The sequence below is a fragment of the Myripristis murdjan genome, chromosome 15 (assembly GCF_902150065.1).
Source record: "Myripristis murdjan chromosome 15, fMyrMur1.1, whole genome shotgun sequence".
NCBI lineage: Eukaryota > Metazoa > Chordata > Actinopteri > Holocentriformes > Holocentridae > Myripristis > Myripristis murdjan.
The window spans coordinates 3348922-3361146 of NC_043994.1; the positions used below are offsets into that span (position 1 = coordinate 3348922).

At 41.8% G+C, this 12225-nt stretch overlaps 1 protein-coding gene across 1 annotated transcript in view; it reads right to left on the reverse strand.

Annotated features, from left to right (window-relative positions):
- Positions 1 to 10440, reverse strand: part of LOC115373173 (uncharacterized) — a 42526-nt gene extending 32086 nt beyond the window's left edge. The window contains exon 1 of the mRNA XM_030071452.1: positions 10116 to 10440. Coding sequence (XP_029927312.1) covers positions 10116 to 10194 — 79 coding nt within the window. The 5' untranslated portion in view covers positions 10195 to 10440. The remainder of the gene's footprint in view (positions 1 to 10115) is intronic.
- Positions 10441 to 12225: the final 1785 nt, after the last annotated feature.

The window sequence follows — 12225 nt, forward strand, 5'->3', positions numbered from 1 at the left end:
GGCCATCAGTGTATGTGCTACTTGTTCTTGAAAAAGTGGTGGTTCTTTTGGTTTGCCCCACTGAGGTTTAACTCAACCAGTGAGATTATCTCTGCCCCCAGAGCAGGTCTGCCTCTATCAAATTTTTGTAGAACATAAGCCCATGTACTCCACCTCCAGCAGTAGGACCTGATAATCTCATAATTGGCTGTATCAAGTTAGTGTGTATTGAGGTGTGTTATCAGTGTCAGTGTAATGTGAACTGCTGTATTTCACACAGTGGCTGCAGATAAAAGAATTAAGGGGTTAAAGAAAAACACTGATAACCTACAGCACAAAAACAATTGCATAGTAATTTAAACATTTTTAACGTTTTGGTACACTGCAGCTAAAGTAGGTTATAAAGCCCAATGGAGTCAGGCATGAAAACACAAAAATATTATGTAGAAATATCTATTTACTTTTTACAGATAAATGTATTTAATGGCAAACACTTTACCAGGTTTTCAGCAATGGACTACCCTTTCTGGTGTCAATTAAAAAGGCCCCATTAGGCTTTTTGACTTGTTGTGGCATAAGCACCATTAAATATTATGATTGACTATGCTGAACTAGATTCCTTCCTGTCTTACCAGCATTAGTGCAAACTAAGCTAGACTTGCAGGCAAGTAAACTGTAAAATTACATGGCAGATTATTTATGGCTGTTTCACTTTATGGTGTCATTAACTGCACTTTAAAGTTGTTGACATCTGAAAGTATCCTGCTGTTAACCACAGATCAAAATGAAGCTGTAGTGAGCATCTTACCATGACCCAGTTATGGGACACTGAGAATGAGGGGTCATTTTTTATGAATAGAGGGCAATCTGCATCCTAAATCCGCTGAGATTTTCAATTAACAACCTGGAGACCTGACTTTCCTTACCAAAGAGATCAAACAGCAACTCACCAGGCACCCTGGAATCTCAGTAATGTAATATACTGGCAAGTACCCTTGCCAGGAGTATGAATATAACAGATGCGTGTGTTGGAGGAAAATACTAACAACAAAATGTAGGTCAGTGGCAGTCTTAACCGGATATGAAATGGATAGGAGTTGTTTTTTTGTTTTTTTTTTGGTCCATCATACCTACTTTTGCCTGCAGTAACTTTAGCAGGGAAGTTATAAACTCAGGCAATAACCCTTTACATTCAGAAAAACATAGGTGCCAACTGGAACTCAGAATAGTTCTTCAGAGTGATGCCATAGGAAAGCTTTTTCTGGTTCCACAAAGACCCCTCCAGACCATCATTGAGTACGTTTACATGCACACCATATTCCGGTTCGGCTCAATATTCCGGCTAAGGTAACTGCGCCGCGGCAACTGGAATATTCCGTTTACATGTTACTTGGCATGCCCCCGTGTTTCGGCGTATTCCACTCTCTGACGTAATGCGACACTCAGCCTGCAGGGGGCAGCAGTACGCGTATAGGCGTCTGGTCTGCCGGAAAAAACAGACGAAGAAGTCTTCTTCCTTGTCTTCTTCTTCTTCTTTTTCTTCTGTCGCTATTTCTATGTTTTCCCCATCGATATCCTCCGTGATATTTAAGTCTTTCATTAGCTGAAGGCGGACCTGCAGTCTCCTGGCTCTTGCTGCTGTTCGCCCTGCCGTTTTCCCCCGCTTGCAGGTAACCATAGCAACAAAGACGCTACAGAATCGAGCATGCGCAGTCGTGACTGAATATTCCGGTTCGGGGAGTTTTCCGACTAAGGTGGTTACATGCCCCAATATTCCGGTTGGAACAGGAATATTCCAGGGGGCTTATTCGGGAATTCTCTCCAACCGGAATATGACCTTAATCGGGTTCGGTGCGTGTTTACATGACACGTGCGCAACCGGAATATTGCGAATATTCCGGGTTAATACAGGAATAAGGTGTGCATGTAAACGTGCTCATTCTTAACATTAACATTACTTAAACGGTTCCAAGGTGCCTGAAAGAGGCATACAAAAACAGGTCTTTAAGGAAGCAGCAATGGCTCTTCCAAGAACACAGAAGAGGAAAAGGTACATTAACAGTTAAGTCTCACTTCTTAAAGGAAAATTAAAGGTGTCAACTGGTGCTATGGAGAACTATTTCTGATTGCAAACGGACCCTTTCAGACTGTGATTCTTCATCAACTCAGGAATCGTCAATGACACTTTCAAAAAGTTCTCTGAAGAATCATAACTTTTGGATTAGTTAAAGTTTCAAGAACTTTCACCAAAAAAGTTCCCTTAAGAACATTTTTTCAAATGTTTTTTGTTGTTTGGTTGTTCGTGGGACCACAGTCTTTCATAGAAACATTTTAGAACCATTATTTTACTGTGTGTATGGAAGTGATTCTTTTCAGATATTTATGCCATTTTATAATCAATAAGACTTTGAGAATCTTCAGTTTGACAGAAGGTGTCATTTGGTTTGTTTTTGTTTGTTTTTTTCATTTTGTTAATTTTCGTTCAGTTTTCATTCACACTTCATGTCACGACTGACTATGAGCTAATGAAATTAGCTGAAACTGGACTCTAATCCTTCATAGCTTAACTTCCTTGACTCATATCAAACCAAACTGTCTGTTCTGATTTGGTTGCTGGGAGGAAGGCTGCCATGTGCTGTAAGTCTGTAGAAGCCATTTTAACCGTGTCTCGAAGTCCAGGTCATCTTTTCTCAATTAACACCATTAAGAGGAAGCCGATCTATTTCCAGTGACACAACACCCCAAGAATTTTGTTCCACAAACCAGGAACGTGGAAACTGAAGGGAATGTGAAAAATCTGGAACTGTTACAGATCAGGTGCAGCACAAGCAGAATAACAACAGATTGTCTCTTGGGGGACTGGACTTCAGCCGTCAGTTTTCACTCCCCTCTCCATTCCACACTGGCTTATCTAGTCTTCCACTTTTGTTTTTTTGTTTTTTTTTTTCAATGACTGCCTGCGCCTATGAATTGTAAGCAGACAATAGAAGGAGACTAGGTTGACTTTAATTACACGCTGAAGTCACTTCGCCAACTCAGCCGTGTAATCTGACTTCTCGCTATTGTGATACAATCTCCGTCCCTCCCTGCAATCCCTTCCATGCAATCACCATCAGCCGTACAGGTGTCAGCCTGATCCAGCTGTCCTCATCCATCCCAAAAACACAAACAGATATTCTATCCTGTAATTGTCTACACCGGCTGAGTCAGCCTATTTCCAGTCTCTATGCCTGACTAAACCCCACAACATATAATTACTGAGAGTCTATCCCAACCCCCACCCCCACCCCCAGCCCCCGGACTCATCCTAAGCCTCCTTTCTGTCTAAAAATGACCTTTAGCCACTTCCCATTATATTAATTTCACATTCCATGCACTGCTAGTATTGTAGTTTGAGTGAGCCAAAGTATTTCCTCAGTGTTTTCAGGACTGGGAGTGTTTTAGTAAAGTCGGTGGATTGCCCTGCTGCCCTGTCAGATGCCTGCAGCTTGGCTCTGCACTGTGAGAACAAAGCCTTAAGCTGCCTGGAAGGCCCACACTCCCTCACAGAGGGAAAACATAGCCTGCATCGTGGGGTTAACAGAGACCAGTGGGTGCTTAGAGTGAAGACACGCATGCAAACACGCACTCACTGGGCACTGCATTAAATCTGTTTGTGCAAACAGCTCACTCCTCGAGGCAGTGAGTCACATATAAATAAAGCATAGGCGTAAAGCACATAGGCAGGGTCAAGAAGTTCAGTCACTCTTATACTAAATGTTAGACTGGGCAAGATGTGTGATACTGAAACCCATTTATTTTCATCTTTGATTTCTTTCATACAATTTTTGACTTTTTTGAGGTTGTTTATTATTTGATTTGATTTTAAATAGGTAATGTTTTGGAAAGAAATCAAGTGACCTTGTTTCAAAGACTTGTGGTATGTTTGTCAGTACCAGGCACATCTCAGAAACAGCCGTCCTCGGATTGTCAACACTAGTGTCTATTAACATTCTATCCAAGCACAGTGCCACAAACAAAACACAGCCAGCCAGCTGAACGGCTGTGAAGAGCAAAATTTGTTCAAGCTAACAGGTGGGCCCAAGTATGCAAACAGCAGCTCAGCGCCACACTGATGTGCAGAAGGACGACTCAGAACACACAACCCTTAGTTGCAAAAACTTGGGGCAGATGGGTGTTCTTGGCTCAACTTAGGCCACTTAATCCCAGTAGTAGTCTTGCCTTTGTCATATGCTTCCAGGAACATGGCAATCAGTACGTTTACATGCCACAGCAATTTTCCACTATTATTCTGAATATGACAATATTCTGAATTTGATATGGATCATGTAAACAGCATATTCTGTTTAGATATTCCTAATAAGGCCTTTTCCTAATGTGGCATTTTCGATTTAAAATGTGGTATATAGTGATATTATTTGGGTTTTAGGAGCATTCTTTGGTCATGCATACAGCACATTCCAATAGTGAGTCTCATCTGGGGTTTTTGCCTCAATCCGCAACACGAGGCTGTCATTTCTGTACATTCTAAACACATCAATAGATAGATAGATAGATAGATAGATAGAATATACTTTATTGATCCCAACCAGGGAAATTCTGAAACTAGCCAACAGCTTGCAAAGCTGGGTTCAAGATGCACTCACAAAAGAATAGCCCACATTTCTGGTCGGATGGAGAAACACACCTACTTTTAAACATTACAGAAGATTTGGATATCAACAGGTTTTGGAATATGTGCAAATATTGCAACACCTACCTTTGGCAATAAAGTGGTTGAACAAGGGAGGCTGTGTTCGCATGGTTGAGTATGCACTGCAGCATGTAAACAGGAATATAGTGCAGTATTCATTTTCATTACGCCATGTAAACAGCTTAGTAGGAATATTGTCTTTTTTTGGAATAAGGAAAAAAAAACAATGACTGTAGTTCAATTCAGATCTCAGGCCTTTGAAACCAGAGCTCTTTAGGCTAAGGCGGAATGGAAAGTACTATCAAAAAAAAGGGAACTGAGTGACGATATCAGTTCACCATGGATCCCTGAGGAGCATCCCAGTACTTTGTTGAGTCTAACTCTTGAAAAAATCAGTCTGTTCTGGGGATAAAAGGGAGTTCTACGTGGTCAGTGTCGGTGTGTGTGCCTTGTGTCAACCTTGTGCATAAAAAACTGCCCTGGAGGATTTGCTACCTGCATGCAGACCTCCACATTCCAGCCCTGCTTTCTCCTTCATGGTCGGGTTCCCAACAACAAATATGATTTATATGTGGAACATGACAAGAAAATGGATGCACAAAGCGGCTGAACTGACAAATGGAAGGAAGACAAAATCTGAAACCCAGATTTTTAACCCTTCATGAGCACCTATATTTCATGTTGGGCTTGCACTTGTTCACTTTCTTGTTCAGATTTGCGATCAAACAGAACCTTTGCATTTGATCTTCGTATGTGGAGTGTTTTTTTTCTTCCATTTCTGAGCATCAGCACCTGTTATCCAGTCCTCACTAGATTTTTAGATCTGTAAAAAAAAAAAAAAAAAAGACCAGCCTTTACTCTGCATTTTCCAATCTAGGCGTCATCTCCGCAGCAGGTGTGTGTGTCACCTGGCCGTGTCTTAATGCAAAAGACAGGTTTTGGGAGGTCCTGAGGCGCTGGAGCCGAGGCATGTGTTAAGCCTTGGGGCCAAACTGTTGGCTCAGGTTGGCCCCTTAGATCTTGAGCGGAGGCGGTTGTAAACAGGGTCGTGACAAGCCGGCTATTTTTATGGCCACAGTGGATTATGGGTATGTCAGCTCTCTGTTAGCACTCTGGGTGGTCATTGGTCAAGACAGACCACTGGTTCTCTGAGACCCCAGCAGAAAATTTTGAATGGTGGCAAAGAGGTGGCCCAGTGATCCCTAACCATATTTCGGTATTTCTCACGCTAATTCAGTTTCTCAGCAGTCCAAAAAATGTGGAATTGTATGATAAAACACCAGTTGGCTTCCAGCTAAAATATCTGGTAGAAATGATTAGAGAATAATTAAGACTACCAGGACTTGCCAACACTGGAGTGGTGGCTAAAGTGATTACATGCAGTGAATACCCTTTTTTTTAATGATCTTCTATGTGGATAAGGGCATTTTTCGCCAGGTTAGGTGTAAATTTAATGATATGGTTAATGGATGCTGTTACAAATTCATAGCAAAAAGTAGTTATTTTATCTTATTACTGTTGAGCACATGCCCAAAACTGACACCAATGACCTATACATTAAATCCCCACAACCAGCACTTACAGGCTCTGCAAAGACTGCGAAACAAAGCAGCATCATTTTCTCGTGCCCTAAGGTGCCAGGACAGCTCAGGTGACACAGACCAGATGTGTGATGAGGTGGGACATACCGCTGTGCACCTTCTCCCAGTCTCCAAGCTCTCCCCCGTCCCCGTCCCCCAAAACCCAGGAAAAGCAATACGTCTCTCACACATCGCCTGACTGGCATCTTCACTCTGTTTCCACACTCTTCCTTGACCGTGGCGTCATCAACCCAAGGATGCTTCCCAGACTCCCTTCCTTTATCAACGTGAGTTAACATGGGGCCCCAACTCCAGTCCCTCCTATCAGACACCATTAGGATAAGGCAAGAATGTTGCAGGAGCGCTGTAACTTAAGTCAAGACTCCTTGGGGCTAATTTCCTCTGACAGTTTGCAGTTTGACTTCCCACCCCTCCAAATAAAGCACATATGGCCAAAAGGAGCCTGTTGCCTACAACTGTTTTCAGCTAGACACTGCAAATACCCAGCACCTGCAGGGTAGGTTTTTTACAGGCATCTTGTTTGTTCGGACAGTGCCTTTCAAATGACCCCAAAATGCAGGGGTTGTCCGCACAAGGAGAAAGTTGGCGGCATCAGACAGCCTGCAGGTCCTTTTGGAAAGGTCTAGCATAGCAAAATGAAGCGCAGACTGTGCTCCCATTCTGCTGTCTCCTCACATGTTGCTGGGGGGCATGAACATCAGAGACGTTAGCCAAAACTCTGTGCAGTGAAACAAAGCTACTTGAGAGTCAACAGGACTTTGTTTACAAGACCTAGTTTGCTAGTAATTGGGCAACGTCAGTGTGAACTAACCAGATAGAAAAATGCCGCCAAATGAAGCCTTTCCACTGTGACTCAGATCCAAGGAAACAAACTGCAGGTGTGACAGCACCCTTGGAATGCCACCCTCATTAACCAAAATAGCATGATTAAGCTATGAAATTGCCTACCTTTAATCCTTTGAAATCCAGGCAAATTCACTTCATTTCTCAAGAAATTATTCTTTTTAAAAAAAAAAATACAGGAAAATTACCTCCACATTACGAATTAAATAGATAGATAGATAAATAAATAAATAAATGAAAATAACAAGGAAGTTGTCCGAAAATTTGCGAAAAAGTAAAAAAAAAAAAAAAAAAAAAAATTTGCAAAAACAATTAGGCTACCATTAAAATATGGGAAAAGTGTGAAATTTGCCAATATGGATAGATAGATCACTAATAAATAAATAAATAACAAAAAAAATATAATTATGATCATTCAATATTTGATCATTTAATCATATAAATACCAGAAAATTACCAGGAAATACAAAAAACTGATCAAAATATTTAGCCAAAAAATAAAAGTAAAAAAAAAAAAAAAATTAAAAACCATTCAAAGGAATTCTAGGGGTTAAAAATGATGCAGGCGAGCCAAAGCACACTAGCAGCAACATCATTATCACAGTTTTCCAGGTCAGGTCAGACAGAGAGCGAAATATTTTTCCCTCTTGTATACATATGATACATATCATATCTCCTCACGTCAAAATTCCTGGTGTCTGAATCACATCTGATCATCGTAATCCACAAGGTAATCCTGTCTATCACCGAATTCCACTGAACCTTAGCTCAGTATTGCATATTTCTGGGTATTAGTCACAATTTGTTTAAAGAGAAAATCTGGTTATCGAGCAAGGCGGGGTCATTTCTCACACTTTTCTAGCCCCTTTTCATGGTTTTCTGCGGTCTCATCAAGTAAAGAACATTGAGTTTCATCCCGCAATGTTTTTTTTTCCCATTGTTCTCTCCCTTTACCAGGGAGAGTTTGGTGTTATTTCATCCCAGCTCAGTTCCCCAGACAACCTCCTGAAACCTAAACGGCGATCGAATAACAACAAGGATACACAAGAGCACGCCGATAGAAAACTGCTCCCCGCTGTACTGTACACAATGTAAGTGTTATCTATACAATGGCCCTCTTCTTCCCACTCCGAGTATGGTGGAGAACAACGTGACTGCTGTCAAGCGGGGCTAAGGGGCTCCTTCGCAGCCACAACAATGAGCAGATTTATCATCCCTCCCATAACAAAGTGGCTGGAGGATTTGCTGCGCGGCAGGTGTGGAGGGGCGTACTGTACATAAGCTGACACTGATATCTGACCAAGGCTACGTGGAATGCAGAGGAACCTGAAGCCAAGGATTATAGAGGAGACATGAGAATGTGAATGACTCTCTTATGTATAGCTTTGAAATTCAAACATACCCGCACTCCTCAACTAGACCACAGGTTTTCGGACTCTTGCGCATTCCGAACCCCACAGGTTGACTTCGTACAACTCGATTTCAAGTGGTTTTCACCTTAAGACCCTGGAGATACACTGCTTTGAGTTCACTATTCATTTGTTGTGATGTCCCACTTGAACACTGGCATACAGGTTCAAAGTGAAGAGATGAAAACATAATGTTAAAATGATCACCCATGCATGTTTTTTCATTTTCTATGGTAACAATTAATAGAGCGTGAAATTATAGTTAAATTAAACTACTCCTTATTTCACTGAGGACCCCCTGGAAACCCCTCCAGGGATACCCATGGAGCCCACTTCAATAACCCCTGAACTGGACCCATAAATTCTGAAATGAAAGGGTATATACAAGAGTGATAATGTAATAAACACAAAAGATAATGTCATGTAATGTCTTCTAACTGGTATCGTAATAATTACAAATCGCATTATCAGAAATGTGCATGATGGTGTTCTAAAACATTTATGAGGTATTTTGATAGACGACGGATGAAATTATGGCAAGTTATTACATTATATGCCTGTGATAACATTAATTTTTGCGACACGCCTGTAATTTAACTTCACATTAAAGCCTATTTTTCTAGACTGAGCCTTACGACACTGTATTTACCATTACCTGATTTAACATTAGGCTTTTCCTGGCTATTGTTGTCAAGCAGAATACAAGATAGCACCGCCACTGTATGACAATTAGTCAAGGCTTTGAATTGCATTGTTGTATGAAATCACCCTTCTGTCCTTATCCTTTGTAAGCTGATAGGCTGTCTTGCTCTCCTGTTACAGTAGACGCTTGAAGGAGGGTGTATGTAAATAACTGCTCTGTTTCTTAGCGGTAACCACAGCACAGAATCCTCCTGTGAAGTTTTTTTTTTTTTTTTTTTTTTTACAAACCTTGGTTTTCATTAAACTGCTTTTTCAGTGCAATTTGTACCAGGCCGTAAAATAAAAATCCTGGTTAAAATTTCATCATCAGCACTCGCAGCAGATGGAGAATAAGGTCTTAAAACGTTGACTGCCGAATGTTTGCATGGCTCACTTTATTGCCCTTTAGCAACAAAGTAAAATCTGCTGTCTGGGAACCCAATTAAGCTCGTACTGAATAGACTGTGAAGAGGCGAATTGGAGCCATATGCGCCAACCTGCACTTCTCATGAGTGCACCTGCAGATTCACAGCAAAACAAGTCGGTGTTCTCCGCAAGATTTATCCACCGATCAGACAAACTGTCAGTCTGTCAGCGCAACAGAGAGGCACACACACCGCCAATCAGCCCTCTGTTTGCTGAGACAAATGCCCTGCAGATGCCGAGCAAATAAACGGCTGTTTACCACCTATAGGATGTGATGAGAGGATTTGTCTGCTGATGAAAGATTTGGGGGGCTTCCAAGAGAGCGCTTGATGTGTTAAAAATAAAACACCTGAGGACCCAAATGATAGCTCTGTCTCATCTCACAGCCACCCCAGCAGACGCTTTAATTACAAGTTAGTGATAAGGACAGGCTGTTCAGGACAAGACGCCACCGTGAACAGAGACAGAAAAGGGTGACTTTACCTTTCCTCCAAGGAGCCAGGATGGAGAGAGACTTCTGCCAGCTGAAGACCAGAGCTGCCTTTTTCTTCTTCACACTCATGGTGGTGATAAAAAAAAAATCCCTTGTGTTCGGGAAAGTTAATTTAGACCTTTGTGGAGGAAAAAGGAAAAAAAAAAAACAAAAAAAAAAACCTTCCTTAGAGGCTCCTCATTCCGTTGTCGATTGAGCTTTTTCAGTGGTAGACGCTAAAGTTGGACATGACAGCGTAGACGGTGTCCTCAAATAGGGTCATGATGCCTGTTTCCTTGCCTGCCGCTCTGTTTAGGGACTGCTGCCTTGAAGTGTGTGCATGTGTGAGTATGTGAGAGACAGAGAGAGTGTGTGTGAATGTATCTGATTCCTCCAGCTGAGGAGAGTAAAGGGGGCCGGGCTCCACGGGCAGCATTCACTGTCATAAGAAGAGGAGGGATTGGAGAGGAAAGGAGAAGGAGAAGGAGGAGGAGGGATGGGGGGGCAGAGAGAAGGGGGAGGGAAAAGCCCTAGAAGAGGACTGGCTGAGATTTGAGCTCAGCCTGGAGGCGCATGTGAGGGGAAGGAGGAGAGACCACAGCTGAGCAGGGAAGAGATAAAGGCAAAGGAGGGGACGCAGACGGACAGTGAAGCAGCCACCTGGATGTTAAGGCATGTAAGGAGGATGGCAAACTATGATTTCCCTTTGGTGAAAACAACCACTACCACAGCAAAAAAATGACAATGTTAATGTAGAAAATACAAAAAAATACTCCGCATGTGGCTCCTACGAATCATCTGAAAGTACGTCTAAGTGCTCCAAGTGTTACTCTAAAGTGTTCAAGCAGTTTGGGGCACTTTTGAATACTTTTGGGGTAACTGTTAGAGCAATTGGGGTCCTTTTGGGTAGCTGAGAGTTATGGGGTACTCCGGGGTATCTTCGGAACCCTAACTGTTTGAGCATTTTGGGGTAGGGGAGCGCGGGGTTAAACCTAACGCGGGGTTAGTTTTAACACGGACTTTTAAGGTAGTTGCACAAGGTCAACCGGCAAGTGCTTCTGGTTATTTCATCACATAATCATAAGAGAGGCCAGCGCGAATTTTGGGGGGAATTGGCTGCATTTTGGAGGAGATATGTGCACAAGTGTGTTTTACCACCATGTAAGTGAATTTCTTTACCCTTATAATTTTTTGACTACTGAACTATGTGTGTGCATTACCGAATCCAATCTTACATCAACGTATTAAGCATCATGTTGCCTAAAACATAGCACTGATTCAAAACATTTATCTAACTCATAGTGAGTGCTAGACAGGTTTGAGACCAGTGACTACACAGTGGGGTTGGTTGTAACGCAGTGTTACAACTAAGCCGCAATAAACAACTGCATATTTGTCCTAACATAGAGTAACGTAGCTACTAGTGTAGCTGTGCGTGCGTGCGTCCGTGCACGCGCGTGGTGCGCACAAGGTGGAGCATGTGGTGTGTTGGATATAACGTTGAGCCTCTGTCATCATGGAGGAGTCTAAATAAATAAATATACTATATATATATATATTATATAGATATATAGATACATACCTACATATAAATACAATTCAAGATAAAGGTCCAGAATACATAAATATAAATACTAATTACAATTATCACTCTCATTCACTTTCCAGTTTCCAAGAGGAAAACGCCAGATTGGGGCCATGACCTCTGGAGAGAGAGGGAGTTTAGTGACTGTGTTCCTGATAAGAGCAATAGTCAATATTATGACTGTTCCTTAAAAAAAAAAAAAAAAAAAAAAAAAAAAAAAAAAGTATATATATATATATATATATATATTAATATATATATATATAGAATAAAAGTATTTTTTTCGTCATTAATTCGTCATCAGTCCGTCATTATTATTGATAGATAGCCCACAGTGGCATACCTGAGTTTTCGGGGCCCACCCTGCAAGCTTGAACCTCCACACCCCCTCAGAAAAAAGTGTGTAAAAAGCTGATATTTCATGCTTTTGGAGCCATTTCCAGTGCATTTTTAACTGCGAAATTTGCAAAGTTACACTAATATTGAGGGCCCCTCACCCCGGGGGGCCCCCTGCACCGCGGGGGGGGGGGACTCCA